The sequence below is a fragment of the Siniperca chuatsi genome, linkage group LG7 (assembly GCF_020085105.1).
Source record: "Siniperca chuatsi isolate FFG_IHB_CAS linkage group LG7, ASM2008510v1, whole genome shotgun sequence".
NCBI classification, from domain to species: Eukaryota; Metazoa; Chordata; class Actinopteri; order Centrarchiformes; family Sinipercidae; genus Siniperca; species Siniperca chuatsi.
In genome coordinates this window covers 21,113,140-21,132,312 of record NC_058048.1, presented here as the reverse complement: position 1 = coordinate 21,132,312, position 19,173 = coordinate 21,113,140, and the positions used below count along the sequence as shown (strand labels likewise).

Genomic DNA, 19,173 nt, shown 5'->3' with positions numbered 1-19,173 from the left:
TTTTCACCCAGTTCCTCTGTCTGAAAAATAAAGCTCCACCCCTAAAGGCCATATGCATCACTTAGTGATTGTGTTTACCGATTTAATCTGCATCATCCTGTGACAGAGTTAATCCACTTTTTGCGTTTCAGCCAGCACAGATTCTGGACTGAAACAGAGCAGATTTAATCAAATTACACTTTTTAAAGTGGAGATGTGGTCTGCCAGTTACGGGCCTCAGTCCTGGAATCTGCTTTGTGCCCCTTTGTTAAGAAGGGAAAAACAGCTATGCTATGCTACCCTGAGCTCTAATGAGTGACCAAATGAAATGCATGTGCATGACTCAATGAACCCCACATGACCATTAAACAGCCCTTGTAGGTCTCTGATAGACCAGCGCAAGAATACAAAAAGCTGCACGAGTCTGAATACTAATACTATAACAGGATTAATACCCAACAAACACAGCGTAAATGTTACAAGTAAGAAATCTCATAGGGCAGCAGTTTGACAACTACAAGCCACAGAAGCCTTGCATCAAAGAAAGAATGACACAACATGTACTAATTTGGACCATCTAAATCATGCCGGTAATAAAGCAGCATTTTTCATTAAAATGAAACTGAGGGGGAGTCAGTGTTTGAGCAAGCACAGTGTAGCATGTCAAAATGCATAAAGATTGCTGAGCCTGAACGAGATATTGCAGAGAGCTTCTGTGGGCATGACACTCTGCCCTGCAGTCTGTACAAAACTATGACCTTTTAATGCACTTCTGAGGAAACCTGTCCCATCCAGTTATAAGCAAAACAAAATCAGAAATCTGCTAAACTAATCCTTTCAGGCTTGCAAAAAGCCTGAAATTCACACCTGAGCGCGCTCCATTGCAGTCTCATTTATAACACCTTTAAAAAAGATTACAATAACCCCTTTCAACACCCCATGCAGGGCTTATGCTCTGAATCTTCTTGTTGCTCTAAAAATGCTCTTTAGAAAAGTCCACTCAATTTTATTTATAGATCAGTGAATCCCAACGTGGGTGACTTAAAGCCATGGTTGAACATTTTGGGAAATTTGCTTTCTTGCTGAGAGTTAGATGAGAAGATCGATACCAATCTTATGTCTGTCTGTGAAATATAAGGCTAAAGCAGCCAGTTAGCTTAGCATAAAGAGTAATTAACAAGTTATAACTAATTTGTTTAGTACATACAACAAATTAAGTGTTAAAATGACAAGCAGTTTTACTGTGACTTCTTGGTGTTTGTTCCCAGTCTTAATGTCAAACAAGCTATCAGGCTGCTGGCTGTACTGTGTTAATTAGTGAGCTTTAGAAGTGCTGGTAGGCGGATTTTGTTACCTTTGGACAGAGCCAGGCTAGCTGTTTCCCCCGTTTCCAGTCTTTATACTAAGCTAAGCTAACCGGCTGCTGGCTGTAGCTTCATATTTAGTGTACAGATATGAGAGTGGCATCGTTCTTCTCATCAGAGACCAAGGGCACTGCAAGATTTATTTCCCTTTTTTTTTACTGTATATTTACTGGACATGTTTTATAACATTTCACCTCATCAAAAACAAGGCAACATTTACATTAACTACATTTTTATTAGAGCTGGATCCATAAATCAGCCAGATTGATATATCAGCTGATATATCTGCTTATTGTGTATGTGTCGGACAATAAGTAACAAGAACTTGCAGTTCAGAAATGCCCAACCAGGTCTGAGATCATTTAGAAACAGTCAGCATCATTACATATTTTGTCTAGAGAGCACTGACAAGCTGATTTTACAACTGTAAAATGTCCCACTTACTACGTATCTTATTTACAATTGTCAAAAAGGGATCCGTATCAAGATTGTTCTTTCAAACGTATCAAAACATAAGAAATAAGCAACATTAACATCAAAATAGCCAAATCAAAAGCCCTGTTAAACTATAGCTAAGATGGTTGTCATAGTAATGCAACAGGTTTTATGGCATGAGAGTTTTCCAGGTGCAGAGCGGTCAGAAACAGTGACTGTCAGAGCTGAAAGATATTCTGATACAACTCAACCCTCAACAAAGTCTGAGACAACCGAGTCTGGGACCAACTGTAGCAGATTTTCAGGAAACACATATGTGTACCTGACTGGGGTGTTGGATAACAAAACATGGCAGAGACTTTGAGTGTCTTTTGTCTTTACTTATGGGTCCGGCACTTGTACTCTATGGCTTTCAGAAGAAAACAGAGAGCAGGCTCCCATCCATAATGAAACACACTGGACACATTGTTTGGTTTGAGTAAGTAGAGTCACTTGACATGAAGCACAGGCTCAAACCCTGTGGCACGACTGTGCACGCTGCTGAAATCCATTGTTTTCTCTGAAGACAGTTCAGGTTGCAGAAGTTTAGCAGCTCGGGTTTCTGGCTGGCATTATTTTTGGATCCTGGTGGTGTTGGGAGCTCGTCTTGGACAGAGAATAGACTTTAAAGACTTAGAGATAATATGTTGGAGGGCTAATAATTCTCCAATTCCTTTATGGGATCCTCATGAAGGGACAATCAGCACAGGCTTGGTCACTGCTTTTGCATTTTTAATTTCCTTAATGGAGACACGGTGACCCAGCAGGGTTTATGGGGGCTTATTCCGGGGAAAATATTTATGCTCTCAACAAGACAGAAATGTGATACAAGGGTCCATGCTTGAGATCTTTCAAATAGACAGTGCTGTAGATATAAAGGGATCAATACAGTTAAGAGATGATGGCAACTCATGATTGCTTTGGCACTGTAAATGTCAACTGAACTCAACTGAAGTTGAAACCCTTCAAATACACAGAGGCAGAAATCTGTTGAGTAAGATCTGCGTAAATCAGACAGCTAATAAATCCAGGAGACCAATATGCTTTATGTATCTATCCTCAGCACATAGTGGATTTACTGCCATGATCATGAATTCCTGAAGGGTAACAATTCAGGCCACCTGTCAGATAAATCATCTATACGGTAGGTAGTTCATGTACAAAGCAAAATAATTCTTCATTGTTTGGCAAAGGTTAAACAGAAAGGCCACAGTTACTGTAGTCAGAGTGAGAGCTAGGGCTGCAATTCACAATTATTTTCATTATTGATTAATTCGAATAATCGTTTGCTCTATAAAATGTCAGAAAATAGTGAAAAATGCCTCTCACAATTTCCTGAAGGCAAGGAAGTCCAAAACTCAAGATAATGAATTTACTATAAGACGTGTGTCTCCCAACCTTTTTAGCTTGTGACCCCTTCAAATAAAGCAGTGTTTACTTGTGACCCGGCATCACAGGTGTCAGAAATCTATAAGTTACAAGTTTTGACCTCCAAATTTCTCAGATTGTCTCATTTGAATACATTTTGAGGAGCAAATAGGTAAAACTATCAGGTATATCACAAAAAATGAAAAGACTGGAGATAAGAAATCAAATTAGTGTAGCAGAACTTTCTTTTCTTCATACCTATTCCATTAAGCATCTTGTGAAGCCCGTGTGGGACTACAAGACACCAGGACCAGAGTGCTACGTAAACAGTTCCAAACAACAGAGAATGTCCAAAAATAGAGAAGCAACTTAAGCATCTTTCACAGTCAAATCTTCAGGCCATCATTGAGTACAACAAAACAGAAATTAGAATAACTACTAATTAAATAATCCATCTTGCCTTCTTTTTCAGGCTTTTGAAACAAAGTTAACAAACTTAAACGCATCCAAATTAAACAGCCATTTCAAGGAAAATGAACTCATCATAATATGTACAGTACAAAAGAAAATGGGACTCACTTTCCACTTCACCCAAATCACACAATCAGTTTTCCTGATGAATATTTTTGAATCGACCGGAAGAACACAAGATCTTAGCTGTGCAACTAAAGATCTTTGGCTTTTAGATAAACAAGGTTGGCTTTGACAAGATATTTTCAAACCATTTTCCTTAAAACTTCAATAAAAGCTTATTTTTAATAAAGTATAAACATTATAACACAAATTATTTTGCCCATGGAGAGCTGTGTATTTAACTCCACATTATTAATTCTACACGCTGACGATTCCACAGTCGGATCATTTCCCATTTTCCCGTTGTACTGATCCTGGTAACAGCTCATGTCTCCCTGAACTGCCATAATTGGGAGCAAATCTGTGAACCCCCCCAAAAACATTGTATAGCTCTATTCTGTATGGTGTCTACAGTTTTAGATTCGTTTAAGCCCCACACCCCTGCAGCATAGTTCAGTATAGGATGCATGACGCATGCATTGTAAAGTTGGGTATAGCCAAGATCATTACATAATTTCAGTTAATGACTGATCCTCTCCCAGGAGAGTTAAGGAGGGCCCCGATTCCAACCTCATAACTCATAAATTTAAGTATTTATGTGCACTAACATATTGTAAAGGACTGAGCCAAAACTAATCCTTTGTGTACTTCTTACCTGACCTTTCTTTCTGAAATGCATTATTTGTGTTTTGCTCTGATTTATTGCTAATCTCTACAAACTAACCACATTTAACATACTCTGTAGGTCAGACTACAGAATTAAAATTATATCATCCATGTATAATAAAATACCCAATTTAATATCATCCAGGCAGCTTAGTTTAGCTTTGTTAATCTGTAGAGATAAGTCATTCACAAATATTGCAAAAAAGAGTTGGAGAGAGGATATTGCTTTGTTTTACTCTAAAAGGTGCATAGAACCAGTCAGCGAACATATCATTGATCTCAACATAAGAAATTCTCCAACTATACAAGGTCTGGATTGCTTTATAAAATCTACCATCCACACCTGCTTCCTTGAATTCATGCAAGCAAATCTCTATTAATTCAGTCAAAAGGCTTTTGAAAATTCACAAAACATGCAAAAGTGGATTTTGTCTTTGTCAATTCTAGTTCTAATAATAGTTGATATTGAATGTACATTGTCAATACAGGCTCGTTTCTTTCTAAATCCATTCTGCTAATCAACAAGATACTGTACCATCGCTAAATACAGTGTGAGCCTGTTGTTCAGTATATAATTAGATTTAACTTGTGACCCATTTAACACTGAGATAAGAACAAAGAAAAGCAGGAAATCCTCATATTAAAGGCTGGAACTATAAAGAATATTTGGTGTTTTTTCTTGAAAAAACAGTAGGTTCTTAACAAATTAATCGATTATCAAAGTCGTTAAAGACAATTATTTTTCTGTCGATCGACTAATCAATTAGTAGAGTGATCTTTGAAGCTCTAGTGAGAACTTTCCTTTCAATAATTATAATAATCTTTATTTATAGAAGACTTCAGTGCTTTATGAGATAAATAAAAAATATTAGAAAAGCACAAATGTGAACAAAAATATTCAGAACTGAGCGAAGCAGCCAAAGATTTTTTTTGCTGATAGACACAATGTGTTGTAACAAAGCCATAAACCAATAATAAACATCTGTTCAAGGTCAATCAACAGTTGTGATGAATCATCTCAGCGGAATAGCAGGGGCACGCAGGGTTAACACCACAAGAGATTTCAACTCGGAGAGTTTTTTCAAGTGGCTGGAAATGTCTCTCGCCAAAAAAGCACACTACACTGTACTTTTAGTAATGATCACAGATTTGTACAGTAAATAAACTCTCAAGGCAATTTTGGGGCAATAATCAGGCACAGCAGAGTCGGCGAAATGTTTTGACAGTAATGACGTCCAATAACACACTGAGCAAAATTGTGGAAAAATATGAAAACTGCGGGAGTTCAGTGAGAGACAATTTTAGTAGATGAGCAGTGCTTGGATTTTCTGGTGTTTTTGACACCTGCACAATATTTCACCCAGTAAAACTAAAAATCACATATTTACCTCATGCTTGGATTTGATTCAGCGTACGAGCGAGGATAACCGTTGTTCACTGCAGTTAGAGATTTTGTAAAGGATATATCATACTGTGTGTGTGCATCTCAGTGTTGAGGATATGAGCGCTGATTTGTGCTCGACAGAGCTCCCGATGTGGAGGATGTAATGGAATATAGACTGGACGTTGGCTAGAGAGAGAATCTCAAGGACGTGCAGCCACTGGGCTGGATGGGCCACTGACAGGGCGGTAATTGAATGCGCCTGCATGTGCTGAAGGTCACATCAGAGAACGGCCTGTGTGTGTGTGTGTGTGTGTGTGTGTGTGTGTGGTGGTGGTGGTGGTGTTGGGGATATGCCTGTGTGTATCTTTAAATATCTGTGTGTTAATCTGGGTCTGTAAAATTCAAATACACAGAACCTAAAGTACAACAGAATACAAAACTCTTCCTGTCTGGGAAATTAGAGAGAAATTTAACAGTGAGTATGTTTACATGTACACTAGCATCCTGGTTTTGAACATATTCAGGTTATGACATTTACCTGTTTATTCATGATTCTAATGTTATCTAATTGAATTGCCTCAGCAGTTTTAGGATGAACCTAGTTTGGTTTCTAGCTGCTTTTACCACCCTGCTAGATTTGGCTTCTCTATCTGATCACCAGTAATGAAAGGCAAGAGCGATAAAACAGTTTATCCTACACATTACACATTTTTGTTTTACTAACTCCAGTTAAAGACGCATATGTGTACATAGCAGACAGAAATTAGAAACCTGAATGAGAGATCATCGTGGTGGCTTAGTTATAAGGATAAGTACCATGTAAGTTTTTTTTTTTGTGTGTTCATCTGCATTCTTTTTTTTATTGGTGCAAAGGGAGAGTACATAAACACAGACAGATGTAGAGACATAAAATACATAGAAAGACAAAGGAAAAAGGTTTACAAGAAACATATACCATCATATGTACATTAAAGGTGGGGTATGCGATTCTAATCCAATACATGTATTTTTGTCAAATTCAGCAAATATCTCCTCACTGTCTGGAGCTGGTTTGCTGGCTCTGGGAAACCGTCACGTCCACTCTGGCTGTTAGCTTCACAGCAGCAACTGTAGCAACAGTTTGCTAACCCACAACCTAGCTAACGTTAGTTAAATTACTTGCTGTACTTGATTTTATATGTCATAGTATTGGATTTCTCCAGAATCGCATACCCCACCTTCAAACGGAGGAAACATGACAAAAACTAGACAAAACAAAACCAATAAATAAATAAAATAAAATTATAATAAGAGTGGATGTGTAGGGAGCGCATGTGTGTGTGTATTTATAACTGAAAGAGAAAAGACATAAGGGAGAAGGAAGACTGAGCAAATAAAGTAAAAATAGATAAAGAAGGAAAAAAACTAAATATGTGTTATAGCAACAGTGAAGTTGGCAGCTCTGGGCTCCATCCATGGCACCACAGGGGTACTAGAGCTCAGGCAGAGGTCAGCTGTGTTGGGCCTGCTAGTCACACAATTATAAAGTATATGGCTGATCTGCTGAAGGCCGCACCCAGACCCTTGGGAACATCCAGAATCCTAAAACACGTTTCTGCAGGTTTATAGGTTTTATTGCTACAGAAATGATCTGTGAGGGATAGCTGCACTCATATGATGAAGTTTTGGCGAAAGTTCAATAGGGAATATTTTTTCTCCCACGTTCTGTTTTTATTCTTCTACGGCCGAACATCTGCTATTTCCTCTTCTTCTCTGTCACAAAGTTTCCATCAACCACCTGCGGGCTTCTCTCCACCAGCGTCTAGACTCCGTGGGATCCTGTCCTATCTCCTACCTTAATATGGGACTAATGAAGATGCGTCATATCGATGGAGTTTAATCGCCAAACTATTTCTCAGTTGCTAACCTCAACAAATATACCCCTCTACACTTTCAACAGATCTCTTCTTACTGAACTCTACACAAAACACTTCAGAGCTTTCACTTAACAGCAGCAACTTGCTCACAATTGTTTTGATTGCTGACAAGCGTCAAGACTCCAGCAGGAGGATTTGTTTTTACTGGTTGTATTCAGACTGGCAACAGGTTCAGGTCCATGCCTTCACCACTCTTCTCCCCCAGTTTCCTCTCCTCCTCCTCCTCTCTCCTTTACATTTTACATTAAATTCTGTAGACCAAAGGGTATTTTCCAGTCCAACCTATAGAATACGGTCCACAAGGTTGTATTCAGCCAAGACAATGACCTCAGAGTCTCTACTTTTACTGTTGTCCGGGGACAATCCAAGATAGATTTGATCTCTTCATTATTTAGCTCCCTTTAATGGCAAAGTTCCCCCTCAGACAAGCAATGCTCAGTCAGGGATGCAATGGATGTGCTGACACCTTCTCGCACAGCAAGCCGAGAGAGAGAGAGAGAGAGAGAGAGAGAGAGAGGTGTGTGAAATGGGTTTGGCTTGCCAAAAGCACAAAGGGCGAACCAACATTGATGGGCACTGCACAGCCAGAGGTGCACATTATAGGGCATCTTTGGCAGGAGCTGTAAGTCACAGAAAATCCTCAGTCCAGCCACGATTCAGTCATTTTTTAGATGAGTTATAAATGCTTCAGCCAAGGTGTTTTAAATTAATTACACAACGAGGCATATTGCTGCTAACAGCACTTATTAGTGCTTTAGTGTGGCTTGTCTAATTACAGCTGGTTATGAGACTGTGTATTCAGCATCAATAAATCATATGTAACAGTGTAAGTGAAAAATTCAAAGCAACACAAAGCTCCTATATCGTATGTGAGCTGCTCAGATGTCCACAGAACGACATCAGCTCCACATATCTTTGAATCAACATATCCGCTTCCATATAATTCCCATTCGCTCACTTCCTCTTTCTATGGCTCTCTCATATATACAAACCCAAGCTGCAGTTCAGAGCGACATAAGTGTGCTCAGTGTGGATTCAACACTTATCTCCAGAAATAAGTACTGGGCAGATGCATGTATATGTTTCCCCAAAGTAGAGGACGGACACAACATATTCAAGACTGAAAAGTTCCTTTCAGATGCATGAAATGTGTTCTTGAGTGAAGATGGAGTATGGAGTAAGATAAAAAAAAATAGTATGCACGGCAATATGTCAGTATTATGATGTTTGTTTTTTTGTTGTTTTTCTGCTTCTTTTGTGGATTTCCTCTGTAGTTAAGGCATATCTGTATGTTACTACTCGTTATGTTGAATTTAATCTAAAAAAAGGGTTTAAAAAGTGTATTATATGGTTTATTTTCAAACTCATTAGCACTATTAGCATAATTTCCTTTTTGTCTTTTAAGCAATTGCTAGAAATTGAAGAACAAGAAATTGCACTTTGTGACCCTTTTAAAATAAACTAATTTCAGAAAATAATGATAGAAATCTAAAAAGTACTCAAACAAATGGTATTTTCCATTTGGTAATCAATAAAAGGAGAATTAGATGCTGCTAAATGGGTCTACACAGTCATTAATTCATTACCATATAAATGTGTTTTTTACAGTTCCTCCATGCATGAAACTGAGACGTCAGTTAAGTGTCAACAATGTTACAATGTATATAAATACTGAATGTACTGTAAAAAGTCCTAGAAACTACAAACAGTGATTTTTATGCTACTTGTATTTATCTGTTGTTTCAAATTCACATCTTTCTCAGGACTATCAGATCTTTTTGAAAGTAGCTTGGGAAATGATGTCTGGATCATAAGCAGGCATCAGCTTATATCTACAGTAAGCAGTTCTTTTCATCATCAATTCGTCTGCTGATTATTTTCTCAATTAATCATTGTGTCTATAAAATGTCAAAAAAATTGTGAAAAACGTTCCCAGAGCCCAACGTGAAATATGAGAGTTGTAAGGTCCGAAGCATCTGTATTCCAGATACTTTTCACAGACAGAAGTGGAAACAGAAAAAGATTAATTCAACATAGGAATGAAAAGTAGTCTAAGATCATCTGAAAAGGCAGATTCCCCGTTTTCAGCACCATTCTGGTTCGGTGAGACTGAAGGAAGCTCAGTGAACAAGAGTTGCCTAAACTGCTTCATCAGGTCACCACTGACAGGATGGGAAGTGTCTTCCAGGTCTCCAGGTCCTTTATCTCCGACTCCCAACCCTGGATAACCAGAAGGGTCAGTGACGTCTCTTTCTGATCAAAATCCACACTCTAGTTTTATCGACTCAGAAGATCCACTCCCCCCACAACATCCAACCGGACTGATTTATATATTTTGTTATATATTATACTATACTATACTCATACTATACTATATTTCATATTCTATCCTATATTGCTGTACTATTCTATATATCATGCTATACTATATTACTACATTTCACCATATATTTTATATCCCATACTATATTAAACTTACTATGTTAATATGTTATACAGTTTTATTACATTATATACTATTTTATATTTCTATATTATATTTCTATACTGATACAGACAAACACTACGTATCATTACTTAATCACATTATATATTATTCCTGTGTACGCTGTTTACATATACTATACCTTGCTGACTTTGCTGCTACTGATAACACCACTATGTCACTCTTGCCTTGTAATTTTGACTTTAAATGCTCTTGTATAGTTTCTATTTTTGTTTTTCATCATTTAACTGGACCTACTGTAAGTGTAACATCAACACAACATCATAGTTCACTTCTACTATTATAAGCAGCAGTGCATGCTTTCAGAGAGATGATGATCTTGTGGCTGGGAAACAGTCCATCCAACCAGAACCACATGATCTGAAAAACTGGCTTTCCCAGAATGCTGCAGGCTTTGTTTGCAAGGAGACTCCGCTGGGACTGGACTGGCTGAGAGAGGAGAGGGGAGGAGGGGGAAGAAGGAGGAGGGCATCACCAGAAAGTGTTGGCACATGCCCAGTACTGAGAGTCTGCCATCCACAGCTTGAGCACAGGCTCTTTCCTAAGCTCATTACTAAGCTTTACTCTTTTGATTGTGAGCGAGAAAGTACAGCAGTGAAAAATATGAATAAGAGAGATGAAGTTGTACTAAATGTCTGCTGGAAAATGATGAACTGGTTCGACCAAATACTTTCTGAACAGTTTGGCAGGCAAGTTAAAGCATCAGTCAAGCAAATATGTTAAATACACATACTGTTGGGACAGGTGAGAAGAGAAATGACCCAATGCTGCTAAAAATGAAGATTAATAATGACAACAACTGAGTGAGTACTATATATTGATGCTCTGAGAAAATAGAAGCTTAAACTGGGGTTTTATTAAAAGTGGTTAGCAATGTTTGCATGAGCTGCATGGGGGTACCATCATCTACCAGCAAGTCCTGGTCCTGGTTTTTGCAGCTCAATGGAGCTAAACACTCTAGAGTGACCTTGTGTTTCTATTTTTTTGATCTTTTGGGATGTTTCAGCTAGAAAGTGGTACATTTACTCAAGTACACTCTAGTACTGAGGTACTTGTACTTTACTCGAGTATGGTACTTTATACTGCCACTCCACTACATGTCAGAGTTGAATATTGTACTTTTTAGTCAACTACGTTTATGTGACAGCTATGGTTACTGGTACTTTTCATATAATAAATGTAATCTACAATATATCAGTTTATAAAACCTAACAGTTTCTAAAGGTGAAATTACAAAACAGTATATAAAGTAGTTTAAATTATCTCCACCTCAACCAGTGGTAAATGGTGTTCGCGTGTGAATGCATCAATAATACTAATCCAATAATGTAAAATATATATAATGTCACAGTGTCAGTGGGGCCATTTTGTATAATGAGTACTTTTACTTTTGTAGCATTATAATAATGCAGGATTTTTACTTGTAGTGGAGTATTTTTACATTGTGGTATTACTACTTATAACTGAGTAAAGAATCTGAATGCTTCCTTCACTAATGGCAATAGAAATCAGTGAATGAATGAGAGGGAAATATGATGAGGTGTTACTGATCGGTCTCTGCCTCAGACATGGGTCAGGGATGCTACCGTCCAATACAACCTTATACTAATCCATTCACTGTATTGGTCAGCACGGAAAATATATTGTGCATCATACAAAAGAACATGCACTGCAAAGAGCAACGTGTACTCAAGTTACCGGTCTTGTCACTGTAGCAACACATATAGTGATGTCAGCACAGAAACATAACTGTCCGAGGTACTCAGCAGGTGTACAAAAACTTCAGGGGTAATTTACGAGCTGCATATGTCTGCACCTGGTGCACTGCAAAACTGTTACTGTTTTATAAATGTGGCATCTAATCTAATGTCATCTGATCTCCTCATGTTTTCAGCTGTCTTGCCTTCATCAGGGGCCAATTCCAGCATGGTGTACTGGAGAAGAGTTGTGTGACACGTTTCAATTGTGATGGCACATAAAAATACATAAAAGAAAAAATTACATAAAAAAGTCAGTCAGGGAATTACGTTTTCATGACCAGGCCAGTGCAGAGAGTACAGTATTTATGACTACAATCTCTGAAAAACACGTCAAGCCAGAAATTAAATTAAAACCAACCTTATTCTTCAAGTATTCTTTTTTTTCCTGTATTCATTTGCAGCATTGATTGTTTTTAAACAGAACTGACCCAACCTCTGTAACCCTGTGGCACTGCATCATTTAGTGCCCATCACCAGAGTGTTAACACTGCAATACTGCCAGGGCCTGCAAAAGCTCTTAGAGGTCAAGAGGGGTTTGATTCTTATAATTTCCAAACAACTTGACACAAACTGACAAATGTGATTTATTGATATAAATCTTATTTAATAGGAAATTCCACCAAAATTGACTTTTGGTTGTTCTTCACAAAGAGTAGATCTTTTACAAAACATTTACTGTATATTGTATTGTTGCAGTTTTATGAGGTTTGTATTATGATTTTTAACACAGAAAAGCAGTCATAAAATTAAACATCACTAAATTGCACTGAAGCAGATGACTTAAGAAAGACAAACATGTCTCTTACCCATATCATTAAAATGTTTGAAAACAATACAGATGTTAAGACAAATTAAAACTCTGCTGTCAAAACATTTCCTCAGCCATCTAATGGAAAGCAGCCTCACTCAATGTCCCAGACAGTTCCAACATCCAGACAAAAACCGAAGACAGCCCAGTCTATCTGTACTACAATCTGAAGCTGGACTCCAGAGACAGTAGGAGGGCTTTCAGACACCGCCTCGGCACTACTGGGACGCCTCAGATATGTGAGTGGCAGTTTTGACACCTTCACAAATACTGTCTGCTTCTATATATCTCCGTCTTTGAGCGTGCCTTCAGAAGAAACCCAGCGATAAGAATAAGTGTGCCAAGCCACGGTTCACAAGGGAGCTCGAGACCCTGTGAAACATCAAGGAACAGGCTCACAAGAAGGGAATTACAGATGAATACCATCTGGCCAAAAGCCAGTTCAACAAACGCTTAAAAAAGCACCAGCAGGTCCCAGCACAGAACCTGAGAGGAGAGTCAGCCTGCCATCAGTGACTCTGACTGGCTGAAAATAGTCCTTCAAATATACCACTCCCTGACACTTGCCAATGACATTTAATTACTTATGTATTGCCATCAGCGTCCCTCTTGCATCACCTTGATTGGTTGCCAAGTCACCGTTGACTTTGTTGAACTAACCTCGAGTCTCCCCGACCATATGTTGCCTCCCCGATGGGCACTTGGCACAAGAAAACTTCTTTGACCATCCATTTACTGTGACTGATTGCTCATACCTGAGCTATTCTGTGTAAATCACTGACTTTAGGACTCTTTTTACAACCAGTTATAACTGGTTGTAAAAAGAGTCCTAAAGTAAGACAGTTTTTGTGATTAGGTTTATTTTCATTTTTATTTTATGTGCAACTGAATTTTATTATTAATTATCAATTATTATTTCAGAAAGTTGTGGACTGCATCTATTTTCTATAATTAATTTCAAAATTTTGTGAAACAGGATTAATTGAATCTTTAATTAATATTCACTTCAGAAAGTTGTAACTTATTTTCCTATTTTTTTTAAGTTTAATTAATTATTTAATTACACAGCTAATCCACAGGCTAATACAACAGCTCACTGCAAAACCCAACACTTCAAGCACTTGCCAAGAATAAGAAGACTGCCAAGTTCATGCAACTGTTGACAAGGCGCAGGCGAACTTATGTAGTGCAGGGATCAAAGCTCTTTATCACACATTTACACTGAAAATAGCCCTGTATTTACAAAATGCAATGAGCTCTATTAGTGATGATCTGTTGTTTCAGGTGAGATGATGAGCCAGCTGACATTGCATTGCATTATCGCAAAGGTAGATTAATTTTTTTTGTCCCAACTGTGCCAAAGCAGTGGATTCATTAAATGATTGACAGGGCTGCCTTTTATTACGCAGTGCTGTTGTCTGTCTGACCCATGGCCTGACAACCCTGTGCACGATGTAGCAACCACAGGCAAATGTGGTGTTTCTTTCAGTAGCAAATCCGCATTTTGCCGAGAATACACCAGCAGCAAAACAACAAAAAGCCCCAAAGGTGTGTCTGTGTTTCAGCTGCGTTTTTCAGTTGTCCATCTCACATGCGTAACCGTGACCCAAGGCGTATTTTTACACTTCAAGTCTATTTTCTTCAGTTTTCTGTGCATAATTACAGTGATACAGTGTGGGCTCTGAACGCTGCTAAAACACGGGTGACCTACACTCAATACTGTGCCTGAACGCATCCTGTGTAGACACGGCGCAGCTCCAATTCTTTAGCGATTTGTGCATCAAAAGTGGACAAGGTTATTCGAGCAACATCAGGTCAATCATCATGTCAACCTTTGAGTATATCCTACTTTTGATATGACATACCCACTGCTTGAACCCTGCTTCAGTTTCCTTTATCAGGCAAATTTGTCAGTGGGGGTTACAGTCAACACAGATGACAGTCTGTCTTGAAAATCTTTACACCCTCAGCTTTTATGTCTGGATTCTGTCCACTAACTTCACCTTCCACTTACAACACCATCCTGCCAGCCAGCAAATAATCCCAGCTAAACTTGACCCATTTAGGCTTTCATGCATCTGGGACTCTACTTGTCACACAGCTTCTCTATGAACACAACTCAGTATAGGGATGTAAGTATGCAACTATGATATTCACTAGCAATTATTTTTTTTAATTTACTCAGTGGATAGTTTCTATAGATAGTTATTAAATGCCAATCACAGCTTATAGTAATGTTATAATGTTTCACATGTTAATTTCCTAAATTACATAAATAATGATCTGATTATCAAAATGGTCATTTAATTTTATGTTGCTCCTCTGATGGATTTCAATCTATTCCATGTATATTGATAAATGTGCCTACACTCACATTTTCAAACTACCTACTGTATGTTTGCAGATGACGCCACCTTTATGGCCACTATATATTTGAATGGGAAGAACATGACCTGTGTCGCATCACATTGTGCCACCAACAAAACTCACATGTTGAAATGAGAACTGACTTCCAGTGGAGTCTGCGTGGTCATCTCTTCTAGTCTAACAACATCCTGCTGGTCTTGTATCCTGTGTGTGAGTATATAGTTTTACTGTTTAAGTAGGGCTGTGTGATATAAGAGAAATATCATATCACAATATTTTTCTTAATTTCCAAGATGTAACAGCTTCCAACTTTAAGAAAATACACACAGTGAGGTGCAGACCAATTTCAGTACAAGTCCATTGAAATTAAACATATTAACTCTTCTCCTATTAATAACCAACATAGAGTATTATCATGCTGTTTGGCCTTTTAAGTTAAAATAATGCAATGTCTTATTTAACTTATTTTGTAGTAAAACTGTTATTCTGCAGCCTTTATCCAAATATAGTCCTAATATCACCTTCATGTGGAATTTTATGTTTACTGAATAAAAACAAAATATTAGCAAGACAAATTATTATACATTGTTTCAAGAAATGTTAACATTTTCAAGAGAAAGGAGCCAAGTCTCAGCTCAACTAAGCTGCCCTAATACAACTTTTCTGGAGCAAGTTATCTTTTGCCCATCTGTTTTGATTTATGTTAATTTGTACCTTGAAATCTCACCAGTATCTCTCATGCATAAGACAATGAAAAATTTAATCATGTTACCTCCAAGTCTGACAATGGAAAACCCATCAAACTTTCTTTAATATAGTATTTTCTAATGGGTTGATTAGGGTCAGGTAATTGTATTAGTATAATATCCAATCCAACAGGATGGGATCACACTGGCTCTCAATGGAGAGGGCAAGTGCTAAAACAGCTGACATGCATATAATTAGCCTTTGGCTTTCAACAGGAACGCATGTGGTTAGCAGCTTACTATCACAGAGCAGGTGTGATGGCATCTAATTTCCACTATGAAGGTGGAGCCAATGGCTGGTTAGCTTAGCTTAGCACAAAAACTGGGAACAGGGGGAAACAGCTAGACTGGCTCTGTCCAAAGACTCCAGGAAGTCACTGCTCCCGACCAAGAAATAGTCCAGCAACCAAACCAAAAATTGTTGTTTTTCGCTCCTGTTTTTGTATGGATTAAACAAACGTGTTCATTTGTGAGCAATAGAGGTGCTGCTAGGTGGATTTTTGTACATTTGAAGAGAGCCATACTAGCTGTTTCCCCCTGTTTCCAGTCTTTATGCTAAGCTACGCTAACCGGCTGCTAGTTGAATATTGAACAGACAGATATGAGAGCAGTATTGATCTTCTCATCTAACTCTCAACAAGAAAACGAATAACTTTATTTCCCAAAATATTGAGCTACTCCTTTAAAAAAAAATCTCAATGATGCAATGCCACCTAAGTCAATATTTTATCTTAACGTCTTAACACACTGCGACTTCTTTTCTACTTATTTGGTACCTTACATATGTCTTTCCTCAGACAACAGCCTGTTATTGGATTATGCTGCATTTAATGTATATTACTAAGAATTTATGACATTACTGACAACTGTGCAATTATGTCAATATAGCCTTAAACTCTGATGACAGGTTGGTGTGTTGTCTTTATCATTAGCAAAAGGGGATGAAAAATTAGTCACAGTTGGTGTTAACATTTATTTCAGTGGTTCTGTGTGGCACCAGACTGGGTTCAGACACTATATTCTGGGACACTGTAATAGCAGAAGTAGACCAGCTCTCATTTGTAATTACTAGCAGACTACGTTGTGATTTGTGACTCTCTGGTGCAGCCTGTAAGCCTATTCAAAACTAAATCACCGTCAGCGCAGTGCCGATACCAGACAACACCTTTGAGTCGATATTATTAAGTCGCATCTATGCCATCATAAAATGGAGAATTTCTGCTTTAAACAATCACACCCATGAGAGGTTCTCTGCTCCTATATCAAATGTGTTTCACTGCATCATTAGAGGAAAGTTGTCACATTGTGCTTGGCTTGGACCTCATCACAGGAGGAGCCAGACCTGCGAGCAGACCAGTTTTGACTGGGTATGTGGGGTCATTGGGATCAGTTACCAGGCGACAGCTTGGCACATGTCTCCCTCATCTGGACACGAGTGGAAAAGCAAGGTTAAGTAAGTACATGGGTCAATACAGAAAAAATAAGAACAAAAGGGATATTGTGCCGTTTGTTGCTCCAGGAATTTATGAACCACTTAGATCAGCACTGGGCGAGCCTTGCAGCCTATATATGTGTTCGGTGCATCACACACAGCACTGTGACCGTATCCATGTGCAATGTGAAATTCAGCATATGAACCCCATGCATGCAGCAATGGGCTCTATCAATTCAAGAGTGCATATTATCTGACACGCAATGCATTATTTAGTTACTTTTCCATCTTGAGGGCTGAGACGGTCACACCCCTCTCTGGAGAACTCAAACGGGACTGCTTGCTATGATACAATGCACACATTTCCCCTCAGCAGCGGGGACCTTATTTCCAATTTGCTTGTTGTTTAATCACACAAATGAGCCTCGTAGACATCACAGCACAGGCCTAACAGACACAGCCATGTCAATCAAGCTATTTTTGACAGTCAGTCTGGACACTATAGCATTTGTATCACAGACATGTGGATTATCCTGTCTCACATATCACGCACATGAGGCCAGGCCATTTCAAGACAATTGTTGTTTCCCTGATATGATCCAACCAGGGCTGAACTTTCACGTGACATATGAAATATGCAGCCATTTGTTAGAATGAAATAGCCCCACGTAGTTTATATGACCTAACGTACAAAAAAAATGTCATGCGATTGCAAAAAGCACCACCACATGGAGACAGCAGACATCATATGCTATGTGCGGCACATGATATATTGCACTTCAACTCACCTTGAGCGGCCGTTCCTCTGGTGCTGAATACACTTGCTATCAGAGTGGCCACATACCAAATCATAGTACTATTGCCGACCAGCTATTACCACGCAAAGTGCCCCGTTCAACCAATCTCTCATATTCGACCTTGCACCTCAGGGTCTCTTAGCAAAAGCCCCTTTTCATATCCTATTTTCTTTCCTCGTGGCGTTTCCCTTCATCCCTTCCCTCCCCCGTCCTTCCATCCGCATCCTCTCCCGAAGAGACAGGGCACCTGCACCGCCGCGTTTGTAGTAGATGGAGCCGTTTTACGAGCGCATAGTGAAACCAAGTGTGAGAATGCATCCACTGGTCCGCCTCTTCTGTCATTGGATTGGCTGCTGATAGAGGCTTTGGGGCGTGTATTGGTTCTCCGTAAGGCCCCGCACCCGAATGACAGGAGAGCGGCCGTGCGCCGATTCAAGGTGAGTTGGAGCGTGCCATAGTAGTGGAACCGCAGTATCATGCGCATTGACAGAGAGACGTGTCCACATCTTTAAATACCTCTCCTAAACTGCCCCCACGTGCACCATCACCGCCCATCATCCATTCACACACACACACACACACACACACACACCCTTTTTGCGCTATTCGTCATATCAATATTGGCACCATCCAGTTATTTATGCCGCAGGTTTTCTGTATCTGCGATGAAAAAGAGGAGACGCTGGTGGATGTGTGTGACTCATCTGTCGCTCACCCATAGCCCTCGGCTGCTGTCATGTCGCTGTCACCGACATAAAACCCTCTTTTTTCCCGCTACCGCGCCGTGTCTGGCTTTATGTGATGGGTGTGGCGACAGATAGACTACAATACCGTTCGCCTGTTGTTGTTTTTTTTCCTCGACGGCCGCGAGCGCGAGGATGCAGCTCCTCCATATACGCAGCCCACTGCGCACACATGGTTACCACTGATAAGGCTGTCTCAGATTGACTCCCTACATGCATGACCACAGAGGGATCATAACGCCTGTGCGCCTCTGGCTGCTCGACATCAGCTCAGATCTCCGCTTTCACTG

The 19,173-nt window shown here is 39.2% G+C and overlaps 1 protein-coding gene across 5 annotated transcripts in view; it reads right to left on the bottom strand.

The window, feature by feature from the left end:
- igsf9ba (immunoglobulin superfamily, member 9Ba) overlaps positions 1-18,963 on the bottom strand; it is a 72,774-nt gene extending 53,811 nt beyond the window's left edge. For 2 of the 5 annotated variants that reach the window (XM_044202145.1, XM_044202146.1), the window contains exon 1: positions 18,132-18,627. In XM_044202145.1, coding sequence (XP_044058080.1) covers positions 18,132-18,195 — 64 coding nt within the window. In that variant the 5' untranslated portion in view covers positions 18,196-18,627. Of the gene's footprint in view, positions 1-18,131; positions 18,628-18,855 lie in introns of those variants that run through there. The other 3 variants (XM_044202143.1, XM_044202142.1, XM_044202144.1) reach the window with 3 other exon arrangements.
- Between the last annotated feature and the right edge of the window lie 210 nt (positions 18,964-19,173).